Source organism: Equus caballus, chromosome X (assembly GCF_041296265.1).
Source record: "Equus caballus isolate H_3958 breed thoroughbred chromosome X, TB-T2T, whole genome shotgun sequence".
Taxonomy (NCBI): Eukaryota; Metazoa; Chordata; class Mammalia; order Perissodactyla; family Equidae; genus Equus; species Equus caballus.
The window spans coordinates 9,929,151-9,947,322 of NC_091715.1; the positions used below are offsets into that span (position 1 = coordinate 9,929,151).

General features: G+C 44.5%; 1 protein-coding gene across 9 annotated transcripts in view; it reads left to right on the forward strand.

Annotated features, from left to right (window-relative positions):
* Positions 1-18,172, forward strand: part of EGFL6 (EGF like domain multiple 6) — a 94,421-nt gene that overhangs the window by 31,129 nt on the left and 45,120 nt on the right. For 2 of the 9 annotated variants that reach the window (XM_070256919.1, XM_070256918.1), the window contains exon 1: positions 2,455-2,650. The exons of 5 other annotated variants lie outside the window; for them this stretch is intronic. In XM_070256919.1, coding sequence (XP_070113020.1) covers positions 2,577-2,650 — 74 coding nt within the window. In that variant the 5' untranslated portion in view covers positions 2,455-2,576. Of the gene's footprint in view, positions 1-2,388; positions 2,651-18,172 lie in introns of those variants that run through there. 2 more of the 9 variants (XM_001489342.7, XM_014728760.3) reach the window with 2 other exon arrangements.

Genomic DNA, 18,172 nt, shown 5'->3' on the forward strand with positions numbered 1-18,172 from the left:
TACGTGTATATATTGAGAAGGCACAAAAATATCCTATCACACCTGTTCCATGCAGGGGGCTAAGCGGAAATAGATAGGAAAAAAATGTAGCCTGTAAAAGGTGCAGACGATTTTATGAGATTCTGCTCAAAGATTGTTTCTCCTTTGTAGAGTGGAGTAGGTTCCTCTAAAGAGCAGTTCTCTTCAAAGTCAGGACTGCCAGTGGGGTTATTAAAAACACCTGCCTCTGTGGCAATTTGTATCCACCTTCTCACCTGGCAACGGGCAACGCATCATTTCCGGATTCTTTCTCTGTTCCTTCTCTGTTCTTACTACCTGACAGGCGCCTTTGCAGCCTGGCCGGCCCCGCCCTGCCCTGTCCCAGGAAATAGGAGCACACTTCAACAGTCAGCGTCCACGAGATTTTCTCTGCCCTCAGCACAGCAGGTGGAAATCCTAAGATCAGCACCCTGGTAGAAGTCTTCAGGTGATGACTGATGGAGACGGTGTCTAAATACCCCAGCCCCCTCGCCTTTAGGCGCGATCACATGGAGATGCCTGTTCTAGGCTGGCTCCCGGAGACGCCCAGCAGCCAGGAGCGCCAGTTGCCCCCAACGATGACTTGATACACACCTACTACAGTTTTCCTCCCAGATTGACTCCCTCACTCCCCTGCCAGTGCTCTCTACCTCCAGGATAAACTACTTCCACGCGAATCCTTGCCTTAGTTCTGCTTGTGGGGAAACCCACACCCAGCCAAATTTCATATTCCACCTGCTTTAAGGTATTTGCAGGTATATAGTTCATACCTTATATTCTTTCCTTTCAATTTTAATATTTTCGGTAAATACAACCAGTTACAGTATGAAGAGTTGAAAGGGTCTTGGTAATAACCTTGAAGAGATCATCTTATTACCCTATTCATGAGACTCATTTGACACCTGAAGCCATAAAAGAGTAAGAAGATGAGAAAAGGGATTTATATCACAGTAGCAGAGCCCTGGTTTCCAATCCTGGTTCTATACTTGATAGCTGTAAGATCTTGGGCAAGCTGCTTAACCTCTCTGACTCTGTTTCTTGTCACTTCAAACATGGGGCAACTAATGATCCTTACTTATAGAGGTGTGGGTGTTCACTAAGATGATGCATGTAAAGTGTTGAGGACCACGCCGTCATTATGAGCTATGGACAGTTCAAAGGCCTGACTGGTTACCAACGAGGGATACTGAATTCATTAGGATGCCTTCAACCATAAAACAAGATTCAACTAAACATGGCTTACACCAATAAGGACATCTACGGTGTAAATCAAGAATATTCCCCATTCCCACTTCTCACATTTCATCGGCTAGAATTAAGGCATATATTCATTATCTAACCATGAATTAGGTTTATAATCAAGACACCTCTTTCTCCATAGTCTGCATTTTATTTCCAACACCAGGGCACAAGTGTGTCAGAGAGCCATTGCTGTGTAATAAATTGTCACCATAAGCCTCCGTAGCCTGGCTGGCCCTGCTGCCCTTGGCTGAGCTCATTCGTGTATCTGTGAGTTGGCTGATAAACAACAGGCTTGACTGAGTAGTTCTGCTTCAAGCTATAGGTCTGCAAATTGACCAGGTACCTCTGTTCCACCTGTTCTCATTCTCCTTGGGCCACGAGGCTAGCTTGTGGGCACAGTCTTCTCATGTCCATGATAGAGGTTTGGTGTGTCACCGACGGCCTAGGCTTAGAACCGTTATGCCGTTGGTCAATGCAAGTCACACAGCCAAGTCCAAAGCCAAAGTGTGAGGCCATAGGCTCCGCCCACCATGAAGGCAAAGGGTATGGATGCAGGCAGGGGTGAAGGAGGGACCAATCACTCATTCCGTAACAAGTCGTCAGAACAAAGAACATGTAAGTACCCAAATGCATTCTCTGAAATCATATAGCGTTCGTGTTTCGCCTTAATTTCTGCGCTGGTTAGTACATTACAATGTTATCTAGTGGTCCCATGGAAGTAAGCTGTTGGCAAATGAACACGAGCGATCATTTGTCAAAGGAAGGCGTCGCATAGCACTCGCTGACCTTCCAGCTCTAGCAGCCCACGATTTGCAGTTTGTGGAAGAAAGTCCGGCAGAGTATGAAACCTAAACAGAAGTAAGATAGAAGTGTCATTCTGAACCAGCATCCTTGGTTCCCGCTTTGACTTTTCAACTAAATTCTTAAATCCTCGGGCGCAGGTATCACCAAAACCTGTCCCATGCCTGAAACAGATGGCGATACGTGGGGACTGCACCACGAGCGAAGTGAACTGAGTCTGGGGGAAGTTTTTTGGTGAACTGAGAGCGCGGAGGATGCGCGGGTCGTGCTGGAGGCGGGTCCCAGCCAGATGTGCAGGGCCCGCCCCGCCCTCCTCGCGCACCGGCCCCGCTCCGCCCGCGGAGGAGCCGCAGGGCGCTCCCCCTCCTCTCCCGGGGCCGCGAGCGCCCCCGCCGCAGGGCCGGCCTCCCCTCCCCGCCCGCGGGGACCGCTCCCGGAGGAGCAGGAGCCCGGAGCGGCCGAGGAGTGCGCAGGAGGGGGCGGGAGGCGTTGGTGAAGGGAGGCCCCGCTCGAAGATGCCGCCGTCCTGGGCCTTTGCGCTCCCGCTGCTGCTCCCCTGGGTGGCAGGTGGATTAGGGAACGCAGCCAGGTGAGTGGCTGGCTGGCGATCGGATCCCGGCCTGAGCTCCCGCGTGAGGCCCCTTCTCTTTGTCCCCCGTCGCTCTAGGCATCCCCGCGTGGGTGTCAGTAGGTGTGTGTGTGCATGTGTCTCTGTGCGCACTGAGACGAGATTTAACAAGGATGTCAGGCCCGAGTGCCCACGGGCTTTGCTCCCCGCGCCCCTTTGGCGGGGCTTTGCACCAGTTCCCTTGGCATCAGCTGCGCCCCACCTGGCAGCGTCCGGCGGGTTCCGGGAGGAGGGAGGCCCTGCGCGCCGACCCGACCCGTGGGTGCGTCCTGGATTGGTGGCCTGCAGACATCCACTGTGGGGGCGCGCGTGTGAGTGTCTGAATATAGGTGGGTGGCTTCTGTGCCTGTGCAGTTTTGTGTTTTCCGCTCTATCCGAAGGGCGCCAACTGGTTGTCAGCCGCTATCTTTGCGGGGGAAGGAGGGAAAGAAAGTGAGCCCGACAGAGTTAGCGTGCTTGCGGAGAGCCCGCCGTGCAGGGAGCTCCTCTACCAGTGCCTTTCTGACTGGGGTTGATGAACTGGAAAGAAAGGACGTGGTTGTCAGGTGAAATGGACTCCTCCTCGCTCTGGCATTTCAGAATCTGAAGCTGTTTCTTTACTGCCCATACCTTTTCTAAGCCCTGAAACTTATTTTTCCAGAGATCAGCAAAGCCGCTTAGGAAATACATACTTAGTGCTTACTGTAGGCCTGGCACTCTTCTAAATACTTTAGGACTGTTCACCCATTTAAAGCTCATAACCGCTCTGTGTGGAAGGTACTATTATTATCATCCCCATGTTGTAGAGGAAAAAAATGAGGCACAGAGAGGGCGAGTAACTTGCCAAAGGAGGCACAGCCAGTAAGTGATGGAGCTGGCATTCAAACCCAGGCAGTCTGGCCCTGGGTCCCTCGTCTTCACCAGTGCGCCAGGGCAGCCTTTTGGGAGCAACTCACTGGGAAGTTTTCCTGCTTCTCTGGCTGTGCGGTTTTGCTTTCTGAGGTGTCCACTAGAGCAGGGTTTCTCCACTGTGGAGCTATTGACCATTGGGGCTGGGCTGGACAAGTATTCATTCCAAGGTGGAGAGAGTTGACCTGTGCATTGTAGGATTTTTAGTGGCATCTGTGGCCTCTGCCCACTAGATGCCGGTAGCAACTTCCCCAAGTTGTGACAACCAAAAAATGTCTCTGGACATTGCCCAAAGTCCCCTGAGCGTGGGGGGTGGGCAGAATCACCTCCAGCTGAGTGAGACTGCGCTATTGGGACTTTTTGGTCAAGAATTCTTGGGGAGGGCAGGCTAGGAGCCTTGGTTTGGTCCAGACTTCTTAAAGGTGAGCCTATCTTTGTTTGACTTAAAGGAAAAAAAATCTTTCATCACAGTCAGCCACAGAATTAAGGGATTTTGAAGTTCAAACAGAACAAACCTCAAACCAGGTTCTTAGAATGTATGATCGCAAGTTTCAATTTCCTTTTCGTGATAAAAATGTAAGCAGATGCAATTTGCTCATAATCACATTTTCCCTGAGTGTTAGCGATTCCTGTGTTGTTAGAAAGCCCGCTTAAGAAAGAGCAAGCACTATTTGGAGATGAGATTAAGAGCTCTTTAGCCGCCAGCAAACTGACCTCCAGGAGCTTCACTTTCAAAGTGCCACCAAATTAAATTAAAAGCCAAAAAGCCTCAAAATAAACCAAAGGATATTAAAGTGGAGAATCCATGTCAAGTTTCTGCAATTCTGCAGGTCTCAAGATGTGAACCGCGGTTTCTTTGCATAGTGTCGGGTTCACGAGCTAGTGTGTGTATTATCTGCTCGACGTTCTCGGAAATAGCAAGTGGTCAGCACTTCAGGAACTGCCAGGAACTATGGTCGTGCACTCCAGGCTCCAAGTACCGACGACACACGTGTGTGTCTACTGGTTATTTCCTGAGGTTTTACAACTTAGAGGAAAATTGGTGACTGCTATATAGAGATTTCTAATAGAAGCACCAGGTTTTTTTATTTGAAACACTACACCATAAATTTAGTGACTCGGAAAATTATATGCCTCTTAAATGGTGCTTAGTGCATAATAGACAATTAACATTCATCAAATGAGTAAATCATTAGCAGCGTGTGTTTCCCTGATCTAAAGCAGCAGAATTTGCCTTGAACCCTAGATGTGTTTATGCCCTTTGGGCATTGGGACCATTTAGATGCTCTAGACCTGCTTTGTCCAATACAGTAAATATGGTAGTCACTAGCCCCACTTGGCTATGGAGGACCTGAAACGTGGCCAGTCCAAGTTGAGATGGGCTGTAAGTGTAAAATAGACATTGGATTTGGAAGACTTTGTATGGAAAAAAGAACATAAAAGATTGCGCTAATCATTTTACATTGATTACATGTTGAAATGATGATGTTGTGGATATTAGATAAAATATATTACTAAAATTAATTTCACCTATTTCTTTTTTGCTGAGGAAGATTCGCCCTGAGCTCACATCTGTGCCAACCTTCCTCTATTTAGTATGTGGGATGCCACCACAGCATGGCCACTAACAGAGTGCTGTATGTCCACACCCGGGAACTGAACCTGGGCCACCAAAGGGGAGCATGCTGAACTTAACCACTAGGCCACCAGGGCTGGCCTGTTTCATATATTTTTTTTATTATAAAGATTTTATTTTTCCTTTTTCTCCCCAAAGCCCCCCGGTACATAGGTGTGCATTTTTAGTTGTGGGTCCTTCCAGTTGTGGCATGTGGGATGCCGCCTCAGCATGGCTTGATGGGCAGTGCCATGTCCACGCCCAGGATTCGAACTGGGGAAACCCTGGGTCACTGAAGCAGAGCACGTGAACTTAACCACTCGGCCATGGGGCTGGCCCCTCATATTTTTAAAAATGTGGCTACTAGGAATTTTTTTTTTTTTTGAGGAAGATTAGCCCTGAGCTAACTGCTGCCAATCCTCCTCTTTTTGCTGAGGAAGACTGGCCCTGAGCTAACATCTGTACCCATCTTCCTCTACTTTATATGTGGGACGCCTACCACAGCATGGTGCGCCAAGCAGTGCCATGTCCGCACCCGGGGTCCAAACTGGCTAACCCCAGGCCGCCGAAGCAGAAGGTGCGCACTTAACTGCTGCGCCACTGGGCCAGCCCCAGCTACTAGGAAATTTTAAATGCCACATGTGGCTATTATATTTCTTTTTTTTTTTCCCCTTTTTCTCCCCAAAGCCCCCCAATACATAGTTGTATATTCTTAGTTGTGGGTCCTTCTAGTTGTGACACGTGGGACGCTGCCTCAGCGTGGTTTGATGAGCAGTGCCATGTCCGCGCCCAGGATTCGAACTGACGAAACACTGGGCCGCCTGCAGCAGAGCGTGCGAACTTAACCACTCGGCCACAGGGCCAGCCGCCAGCTATTATATTTCTATTGGACAGTGCCAGTCTAAAACATTTATTGATCTGAACTCCATCTCCAGTGTTCCAGGTTCTAACTCTGGCATCTTTTTGACTTGGGCACCTAAGATAAATATGTTATTAACTTTGCTATGCTTGAGATTCAAATTTGGAGCAACTCCCTACTTATATTTCTTTTATAAATTTTTTATCTATTGAATTCAAGTAAAAATAATGTGAGAGATGAAGGAATAACTGGGTTCGTGCTGAGGGTCCACACTCATGGAAAGAGGCCTGCGTTCTGCCAACCACACCCTACTTCGAGAATTGGTTCTTCTCAGAGCCCTGTTAAGGAAGTGCCATTGTAACAATTTACCACAAACTTAGTGGTTTAAAGTAATAGATTTATTCTCTTACAGTTCTGGAGGTCAGAAGTCCAAAGTGAGTCGTCTGGTGCTAAAATCAAGGTGTGGGCAGGGCTCATTCCTTCTGGAGGTTCTGGGGACAAATCTGTTTCTTGTCTCTTGGAAGAAGCTTCTAGAGGCTTCCAACAATCCTTGGTTTGTGGCCACATCACTTTAATCTCTTCTTGCTTTGTCACCTGACCTGCTCTTTGACTCTTAGTCGTCCCCCTCCTTCTAAGAAGAACCCTTGTTGTTACACCAGGCCCACCCAGGTAATCCAGGATGATCTTCCCATCTCAAGATCCTTAATTTGATCACATCTGCACAGTCCCTTTTGCCATAGAAGGTCAGATTCACAGGTTCCAGGGGTCAGGACATGGACATCTTTGTGGGGCCATTGTTCAACCTTCCACAGGAAGCCTGAGCTATGAGTCTCTTGTTCTTGGATTTATGGGATCTTATTTTTAAACATGATTTTAGTGATTTGTGAATGGTTGGCATATCATTCATTTCTTTATTCTTAAAATCAGATTTTTGGAAATATACCCAAAACTAAAGAGCTGAATGTTTCTAGGAAATAGTGATCATGAAATGTCCAATTACAATATAGAAATCATTTCTGAACAACCTTATTTCAATAGTTTCATTGACCTGGAAGGAATTAAAGTTCTATTTATATGTAATTTTATGTGCATAAACCAAAGTTAAGTAGACATTAAAATAAGAATCAGTCTATTATCTAGTCTTCAGAAAGCAGATTGGCATTCAACAAATACTGTTGATACCCTACTAAGTGTCAACACTTTTCATTGTGATTTCACTCAATTCTCTCATCAACAATGAGAAATAGGTATTGTGTCTATTTGACAGACAATGGGATGGAGGAACTTGAAGAAATCAAATGATTTCCAAAGAACTGCATTTGGTTAGGTCTTCTGCTCTAAGAGCAATGACATTCCGATATTCCAAATCAATTCTCCCCCCAAAATTGAATACATCAAAGCGCACATTTTTACAAAGTGCCTTCTCACACATTATCAGCGGTGATCCTGTTTAACTTGACTCTTGCCCAGCACCGTCAAGGGACATATGTAGAAGAAGTGGGGAATTCCTGAGGCTCCACCCTCCCAATACCACTACCTTCCTCTCTAAATGTACATTCTCTCAGAAGCAGACTCTGACACCAGGATTCCAGTGTGCATGGTTTATTTGGGAGATGACCCCAGGAAGTTCTAATAGGGAAGCTGGGAAGTGGGACAGAGAAGGGAAACAAGTTTATAAAAATAAGTTACCGCTGTGATTTAATCCTGCTAGGGAATTCTAGGAGACAGTAGGACACGAGCTCAGAGTTATCCCCCACTGAAGGCAAGGGAGCTGGGGTATTTATACTCCCATCAGTCATTGGTTGAGGGCTTCTGGGGAGAGGGGTTTCTGCACTTTCAGCTCATGCACACAGGCAAAGCCAGCTCCTGCCAACAGAGAAAGCTCTCTGGCATCAAGAAATGAGGCTGGCCATTCACCACAATGCACCACCATTTGTTACTGACCTGGTGAGACGAAGAAATACTACTGAGGAACTTGTGCTCCTGGTGACAAGTTTCAGGACAAACTCCTCTGGGAACAGTAAGGGCAGGACATGTAGGTGTCCTAAGGCATTATGGGCTGAATTGTGTCCCCTCAAAATTCATATTTGAAGTCTTAATCTCTAGTACCTCAGAATGTGACTGTATTTGGAGAATAGGGTCTCCGAGAAGTAATTAAGTTAAAATGAGTTCATTAGGGTGGCCCTCATCCAGTACGACTGACGTCCTCACTCATAAGAAGTGGAGATTAGGACACACACACAGCCACAGAGAAAAGACCAGAAAGACCATGTGAATACAAAGGGAGAAGATGGCCATCAGTAGGCTAAAGAGAGAGGCCTCAGAAGAAGACAATCCTGCCTTGATCTCAGACTTCCAGCCTCCAGAATCACGAGAAAATAACTATCTGTTGTTGACGCCCCCCAGCCTGTGGTACTTTGTTATGGCAGTCCTAGCAATCTAGTACATGAGATAAGCTCAGAAAAGGTAGAAACCTCATGGAACCAAAGAACAAAAGTTCACCTGATCTTGATTTTCAGTTGAAAGCAGACTGAAAACTGGGCCTCACAAGCAATTTGACTTTGGGGGTTTTAAGCAGGAAATGTCAGAATGGGGTAACTGGCTTGTAGCAACTAGTGAGCATAGCAGCGTTGCCTTTTGATCCTTCAATATTGGCTGCAAGTGATAGAAAACCCAAATAATCTTGGCTTAAACACATAGATATGTTTCTCTCTCACATAGGAGTAGGTAGTTGGACCAGTATGGGCTCTCTGGAGTCAGGGACCCAGGCTCTGCCATCTAACGTCTCCACCAGAAGGCTCTCCCCTCGTGGCCAAAGATGGCTTCTTGAGCTCTAGCAAACGTGTCTAAATTCCAGCCATACGAGACAATAAATGTGAAGAAGAACATCCCTTCTTCCTTTACAGCCATGTCCTAGAAGTTGCACATGGCACTTCTCCTTACATCCCAACTGCCATAACTCCATTACATGGCCATGTCCTACTGAAGTGAAGGCCTGGAAATGTAATCTTTATTCTTAGTGGCTATGAAATAGTGGTCTTATTTCTAAGAAAGAAGGGGAGAATAGATATTGGGGTACCACTTGCAATATTGGCTATGCATAAATTGCAGATCAAATGTCAAAGTTTACAGATAAATAAACTGAGTTTCAAAAGAATAAGTGATTTGCTCCAAGTCTCACGGTGAACAAGAGGCAGATTTAAAAGCCATGGTGTCTCCCAAAGATAATTAGATCACTTTCCATCAAGTATTTTGTCCAGAGGAATCAGTAGTACTTCCAGTTTCGTCAGCTAACTTGCTGGGTCCCAGTGTATTGGTTTCAATAACTAACCTGTATTAAATCTAAAGGTCTTGTTTATGGGAAAAAAAAAAAAAAACACCAATATTCTAACAGTAATTAAAATTAATTCAATTCAATTTAACGACATTAATTGAACAACTGACATGCCCAAACATTCTCCCAAATGCCAAGATACATATCTATCTGCCCCCTACTAGACAACTTTATAGGGCAAGCAAAATGTCTTCATTTTGGGGCAAAGGGGGCGCCAGGGGAGGGTTATAACTCTTGTCCCTAGCCCAGTGCCTGGGATATAATAGGCAGGGCCAGGCTGCAGGAAGCCTTGTATGTCAAACCAAGGAGTTTGGACTTTGTTCTGAGAGCAATAGAGAGCAAAGCAGGGTATTGCAGGCTCTGCGTTCTTTAAAGATAACCCAGTTGTGACCTAGTCATGCTCAGAATTATCACCCAGTTGCACAGAATGCTATAGTCATCTGAACTCTGACCTCCGGCTAGAGGATCCGCTTCCAAGATGGCACACTCACATGGCTATGGGCAGGAGACGTTGGCTGCTCACTGGCTGTTAGCAAGAGGCCTCAGCTCCTCGCCGTGTGGACCTCTCCATAGGGCTGTTTGAGTGTCCTCACTGCATTTCAGCTGACTTCCCACATAGCACGAAATCCAAGAGAGAGAGAACAAGGATGAAGTTGCATGCCTTGTATGTCCTAATCTCAGAAGTTACCCTCCATGGCTCCCACTGTATTCTCTTCATCAGAAGCCAGTCACTAAGTACAGCCCCACATAAGGGGATGGGGACTAAGCCTCACCTTTTGAAAGTAAGAATATCAAAGAATCTGTGGACATATTTTAAAACCAACACACCACACATTCTGGTTTTCCTTCTCCCACACTGTTACTCCTTCTCAGCCTTTTCTACTAGCCTCCATTTCCACAGAGATCAGTCTCACCCTATTTTCTTTCTTATATATCCTCTCTCCAGGTCATCTTTCCAGTCCTAGCACCTTCAATGCCATCTATGTATAGATGACTTCAAATGTGCATCTCAAGTCCCAGGCTCTCTCTGCTGCATTCTTGACCTATCCATTGGGATGTCTCACTGAACTTAGGACATCCAAACTGAACTCTTGATCAGTTCCCTAGAACTCACTTCACCCCACCCACCTCACCCATTCTCCCTACTCTAGAACAAACAGTATCCAAACTGGTTCAAGCCAGGAGCCTGGGCATCATTCCTGGCAACTCACTCTTCCTCCCTGACTTGTGGTCAGTCTGGCACTAAATCCTATTACAGACCCTGTCTCAAGCCCATCTCCCTCTCGCCTTCCTCCCTGCCACCACCCAGCCACAGCAAGATCATCTCTCGCCTGATCCCCCATAATAGCCTCTCCTTGCTTCTTTTGCCCCTTCCAGTCCACATCGCAAAGTGTTCCTCTTAAAATTTAAATCACATCATGTCAGTCCTCTCCTTAAAACCTTTCAGTGACTTTTTTCCATTGGATTAAGAATAAAATCCATTCTATTTAAAATGGCATAAAAGGCCCTGCTCGATCTAGCCTTTGGCTGTTTCTGAACCAATTTACATCATTCTCCCTCATGCTCACTATGAACGAATGAATGAGTGAAGCTATCTTGATAACACTTGCTTTTCTAACTGCCTTCCCTTCCTCGTCTCACTTCCCCACTCCCCTGTCGACGTTCCCTTCACCTCATAAATAAACCACTTGCACGCAAATCCTTGTCTCATGGTCAGCTTCTGGGCGAGCCCAAACTAAGACACTCCCCATCCCCAATTTCCACCTAACTCTTGAGCTTGGAAGATAACTGAGAGAAATAGAGGAAGCAGTGGAAAATTCCAAGTTTTTCCTAACCAGTGGAAAGTTTCAAATTTTGCCTTACCACTCCTGGCATGGGAAATTTGAAGATGCATTAACACACACTGGTACTAGAGAGCTTGATAGCCTGGGTGTTTTTGACTGGGCTGTTAAACACCTACACTTGCAGGAAGGTGAGATGCTTTGGGGTATGTCTGGGCCTGTTGGACTTGGACTCTGTATCTTGAAGATGGATGGGAACCCAGAATTAATCTTAACTGGTTAGGTACAAAGGACTTGCCATACTGGGAGCTATGATGAAAACAAAACGAAAATCAAAACCAAAAAACCCTCATGGACTTTGTTATCCCTATTTAGAAAAAATTTTATTTCATTTGTTTGGCAATATTTAAACATCAGCAAAAGAACTTTTAACTTCTCAATTTGTGTTGGAGAATATTGTGAAGTTTCCTGGAACCTCACCATAAACAAGCATACTAAAAATTCTGGCACAGTATATTTTTGCAGAAAAATAAGGAAGCCCATGAAGAAATACTACACTACTTACACAATCCCTGGAATGTTTTTAAATTAACTTCAGCTGTGGAGACGGCCATTTTCTGATTAATTTGATCAATGTAGACGGCGAGCTATAATAATGTATTAAAGGCACTCTGGGCAATTCAGCATTTTGCTCAGACTCCCACAGCTCAGGGCCTCCTCTCCACAAAGACTTGCTCACCTACATTGACACTTCCCTGCCTCAGGACCAGTTTCCCTGGGCCTACTATATGCCAAGCATTGTTTAGGAAGAGAGATCTGAGAGAGAAAGAGAACGTGTGCGTGTGCATGTGCGAGCCAGCAGCAGGCCCGCCCAGCCAGACCTCCCATGGTGGCAGAGGATGTTGGTGGGATCATTTCAGTCCAAGATCAGGAATTCTCTTGCTAGGTTCATAAGTTTCTTGTTATTGATTACCCTAGGTTTATCAGGTCCCTTGGGGCTGGGTCAATCCAGCCAAATGCATAAAAGCTGGTTATATTCAACACATACTAAATTCCACTGGTTTGATGGTGTGCTTTAACCATGCATCCTTGATATCTTAGAATGCACTGGTCCAATTTTATATGTTTAAAAACATGCTTCACTAAATATGGAACTAAATGCAATTCATATTGATAGCTTTGTAAGATTTTTTTAATGAATGGATTCACATATAAGGAAAAAGTCATGTGTGCTAGACTTTAGGAAAAGAAATGGTTCTCAAAATACTACTGTGTGATCAGCATAGGCTAACTTCTGCATCAAACCATCACAATCTCAGTAGCAGAACACAAGAAAGTTTTTTCTTTGCCTGCCTCAAAGTCCAAGGCATGTTTGAGAGACTCTGCTACATACTTTCACATGGGTCCAGGGTCCATCCATCTTGGGGAGCCATCTTCCTCCAGGTCCTCAGACTCCTTCTTATTCAGTGGGCTGATAGAAAAGGAGTGCATCAAGGATCCCGTGGGAGGGTTGTGAGCCAGGCCCAGAGGTGGTCTACCCACATTCCATTGGCCAAAACCAGTCATGTGGCTCCACCTAACTGGCAGGCTGGCTGGGAAGTATAGTGTAGGTTTGTGCCCAGGAGACGCAGAAAGGGATTTGATGAGCACTTAACCTTCTCTGCCATGATCATTCATTTGCAACATATGAAATTATAGATATTTGGCCTTTTTTTTTTTTTTGCTGAGGAAGATTCACCCTGAGCTAACATCTGTTGTCAATCTTTCTTTTTGTATGAGGCACTGTGACAGCATGGCCACTGACAGATGAGTGGTGTAGGTCTGTGCCCAGGAGCCGAACCCGGGCTACCAAAGCAGAGCATGCCAAACTTAACCACTGGGCCACCAGGGCTGGCCCTAGATATTTGGCCATTTTTAACTTATAAAAAGGACAGTTTCATACTAGTTTCTGAAACTAGTAAAATTAGTTTAACCTAATAGTTTGTGTTCCTTATCCCAAATACTCACAACCAGATATTAAAGTAAAAGAATTATTGAATTAGTGATGAGAAAGCTAGTAAGTGGGCATGAAATTAGAGCAAAGGACAAGTGGAAGGAGAGGATGCTGGGAAAATAATCAGAATCATTTGCTAACTTTAACTTGCAATGTCATGTGAGAACTACTTAGAAACTAAAAGTTAAGGCTTTTTCAGCAGTTTTTAAAGATTTGATAAGATAGTGTGCCTTGCTATTATTATCACTATCATTCTTGCCTGTGCTGGATTCCTTTCTTCCCCTCAGTAATATTGCTTCAAGTTAAACAGAAATATTTTAATAATTTTTTATCCATAATTTTAAATAGCTGCACATGTGCATTAAGAAAAACTGGCAAGCATAAACTGCAGAGCTGGATTCTTGATGTAATAAATGACTTTCCTCCAGCATCTACAAATCAGCAAGTAATTATTAGCAATTCTATCCACTAGTGATTTCTCCCCTTTAAACCTATGTTTTCATTTTCGTGACCAGATGTAGAATTTGATGATTAAACCAGTGAAATCCCATTTGTGGCTGTCCCTTTGAAGGTATCTCTCAAAACTGGGTGACTACATGGACAGCACACCCATTTATTAAAAGGCATGTTGCTCATTTATGGACTCGCATGGTTCTCTGATGGTTTTTCCTACAATGTTGTTTCAAGCTGCTTGGTTTCCTTTAGGAAATATGCACAGAACATGTCGCTGCATCCACAGAGCAGCTGGAGGCTGAACTGGTGTTTTCTGATTTGTGGAGTTGCCTGAACGGCAGAATCCATTTTATAGTTCTCAGTCATGAGTTGATTCTTAACTGTTTCCATTTTTAAACAAATGAGTGTAAGGCTAGATTTAATGACATATTTCTGACCTCTTCCAACAGAGCTATAATACTAAGATGCATTCGTGACTGGGAAGGATTTCTTTAAAGTGGATGAGAAATCTTACTTTGTTATCAAGTTTTTGATAGCCCACGTGTTAGTCATTAACATTTTGGCAAGTTTTACAAGTGATACTTTGTACAACATCAAAAATGATGACTTGGGAGAAATTAATATACCTCAGATTTCTCAGGTTCACCTTTTCACCTAAAGGCAAGCATGTGAAAGCAATAAAGCTCGAGAAAGAGGATTTCTCTGGAGAGTTGTGGTAATGTGCAAACAGTATATGAATTTCATCTTCTGGTAACTTTCTCCTGTTAGTTAACCCCAGGCAGTATTCTTTACAATCAAAACTAATTGACTTTGACCAATACATATGAAATGGGTTTGGCCACCTGTACAAGGGACTCTGGGCTCTTTCACCAAAGTTTCTAATTAGGCTTTTTTTGAGAAATATCATATTTCAACAAATTTCAATTTGTTTTTATGTGATTTCACATCTAACAATTTCAGTAATCTTGTTGGAGCTTATTAAGTTCACTCTACTTCTATGGAGGCTGTTTTGTGTTTTGCAAAATCCTTGATATTTCCAATTGCTTGAAATCCTTCTATAATTCTCCAGAACTTTTAGGATGGACAAAATGTTTGACATGGACACAGGCCTTTTCTTTCTGGCCCCTGCTTATCTCCCTGCTTCTCCATGCCACTGTTCTTTCTGCTTCCCTTCTCACTCCCCTGCTCCAAACACACGCTACTTTCTTTGTTGTTGTTAGTGCCGTCAGGTCGATTCTGACTCCTAGTGATCCTGTGGACAGCAGAGCGGAACCCTGGCTGATCTTGCTGCGCCATCCTCTCACCTTCTGGCAGCACTCTATCAGACAATGCTCCGCTGCTATTCACAGGGTTTTCATGGCCAGTGTTTTAGGAAGTGGGTGGCCAGGTCCTTCTTCCTTGTCTGTCTAGTCTGAAATCTCCACTGAAACCTGTCCACTTGGGCCACAGTGGTGCGAGTGCCAAATCTTAACCCTTAGACCACCAGGGGTAGCTATACCACTTTCTACTCTTCAGTTTGTAGGTCACCAACTCCACATATTCTTAGTAGCCCCATCCTTGGCAAGGCTATTTTCTCTGCCTGGAACACTTTTTCCACCCAACAGACTCTTCCCACTTCACCCAGGAAAGTTCTTCCAGTCACCAGAATTTATTTCAGGCCCTATTTCCTCCAGAAAACCCCTCATCCACCCACCTCAACCTCATGACTCCTATATCTTCCCCTAGCTCTTGAGAACTTCCTCCTTTGGTAGGTTCCATCATGTTGGAGTCTAATTATCTGTTTACTTGCCCATCTTCATCCATAGACTAGAAGTTCTTTGTGGCCAAGGGTTGTCCTCATATACTTCTAGAGTTTCAATGCCTAGTACAGTGCCTGACATGTGTAGTTTCCTAATAAATTTTGAGGGAACAAATGGATGGATGAATGCATGAATAACGTAGAGGAGGAAGAATCATTTTCTCTCTACCTCTCTAGGTTCTTGGCTGAGACCTCCCTGTAATAAAAGACCAATTAACAGGAGAAAAACAAACAGAAGTTTATTAACATGTATCCCTCCTTTATATATGGGAGAGACCCAGGGAAACTCATTCCCCAAAATGGCCCAAGCTACCAGCTTAAATACCGTCTTTAGCTGAAGACTAAAGAAAGATGTCAGTTGGGGGGCATTATGGGAGGTGACCAGACAAAGCACAGTAAACAAGGGTAAGGTTGTTATGCAGATTTAAGTCCTGCCTTCAAGAGATTCTAGAGATTTCTTCATCCTCCTCTTCCTGGTACAGAGACAGAGACATCCTTATAAATGGAGATTTCCCTTATACATGTAAATGTCTCTTACAAAAGGGGAACTTCTACTCAGTTTTCAGAGCTTCTTCTGTGTCTGCTGTTTTCTTAAAAATTATCAGCCCAAAATAATCCTATGCCAAAGAGGCACATTTTGGGGTGGCAAATTCTTCTCCCCTTCAATAGTTTGGTGAATTGTGTTCCCCTCTGACTTCTAATAGCAAGGAAAAGTCACCCAGTCTTTCTTGGTCCTAGTTTCTTTATGTGTAAAATGGTACCTTAGAACTGGATGATATCTAAGGTTCTTACCATGCCAGGTTCGTTTTTGCCCGTCGCCTGGAAAGCCAAACACCAAGACAATGAGATTGCAGCAGAGAGAGAGTTTACTCACAAGGCAGCCATGCCAGGAAGTGAGAGCATGAGTCTCAAATCTGCTTCCCTGAAAATAGGGACTCAGGGATATTTATGGAATAGGTGGCAAGGTGGTCTGAAATGTGGAGAGAGGTGATTGGAGGTGAGAGAGATGAGGTAACTGATGATCTGTGCAAGCGTAGTCAGGCTCCATGCCTCTTCATAGGACCCATGTTCACAAAATGGTGGCATTAGCATGATCTGAGGGTGGAGTTTTTAGCTTCCTGAGGTCAAAATGTTGCTTATTGGACATCTGCGTGGGCCCAGTTGATGAGTTGGTGGCTGGGAGTGGACAAAGGGGTTCTAATTCCTGAAAAACAGCCCAAACACCCATTACTATGGTGACCTAGGCTCCAGGGAGATGTTATCTATAGGAACCTAGTGGGAGTCAGGTAGCATATTGCCTAAACAGCACAGTTAACAATGGGTGAGTTAAATAGCTAAAAGCTATAATCAGTAATTGCAAACAGGAAAAAAAACCTTTAGTTCTGAACTACTTAATCATCGATGGCTAACTCTTTGCTGGTTTCAATCCTTCCTATTCTTTGGTCATTCCTCATTCTTGAGGGATTCAGGGAGATGACCAGTCTAGCTACTTCCTGCTGAATTGGGGCCTAGATCTGGGTTAGAGGAATGAAACTGTTTAACATTCATTTGGAAATATTCACTTGTTCTTGGCTTCATGTTGACATTTTTGCATTATTAGAATTTTGTATCTTGCTCAACAGTTTTCGAACTTCTAAAAGCACATTTTATAATCAAGTGTCTGGCCAGAAGGTTAAGAAGTATAGACTACCCAAATTTTAACAGTCCCTGAAAAATAGACCTAATCCCAGTGAGGCCTCCATAAGTTATCAATTTATAGTAGCTGGGAGGGTCCATGAAATCTACAGAGCATGTCTGGGTTAGTTAATCAGAGGTCATTCAAAGTTACAATATAGTTTCTTTTCTACAATATGGCTTCCCTTATGTCAACCTTGTGTTGACCAGTATCAAGGTCACTTTCCTTAAGGTGAAATTCTACAATAGTCTCTGCTTACAGTGAAATTGATTCCTACATACATTAAAAAGTAAAGTCATGTGAAAACTGTGGCAGCAATGAGAATGTGCTTTGCAGATCTCCAACTGCTGGGGGCATAATTGACCGAGGGCCCCAAGTACTCTACTCTTGGAAATCCATCCCAACATTTGAGCAAGGCCACGCCTCCCACAGGCTGCCCCTGCCATGCCTCCTTCCAGGCTGAGGGATACTAAGGCAGGACCTTTTATGGGAAACACAACTCTCCTCTGAAGGTCAACTTTGGCTTCAGGACTCCCCCTCAGCTTTGCTAAACCTTCCTTAAACTGCCCAGCAGCCTTGGGTGCTTCCACCCAACCTTCTTTCCCTCTCTCCTTCACCCAGGGTCAGACTTCCGTGGTGGTCCGATGGCTCTCCCAGCCTTCCTCAGCTCCGTTACCATTTTCTCTCACAGGTGTTTCTCCTAATACGATCCTTGCACATTTAATTCCATCCTGGCTTCTGCTTCTTTGAGGACTCAGACTAAAGCAGAAACCTAGTTCAAACTCAGATATATTTAAGTGATTGAGTCAATGGCAGTTTTAAACTTTATACCTTATTCAACACATCTAATAATAATATTAATCCTACTAGTACTAGTAAGAGAAATCAATCAGGGAGCATTTACTGTGTTAGTCACTGTTTCAACCCCTTAACATATATTAAATCATTTCATTATCACAGAAACCCTTAAGGTAAATACTTTTGTTATCTGCATTTTAGACGTGAGATAGCTGAGGCATAGAAAGGTGGAGTAACTTGCTGAAAGTCACAGGTTAATATATAGTAGAGCCAGGATTCAAACTCAGGA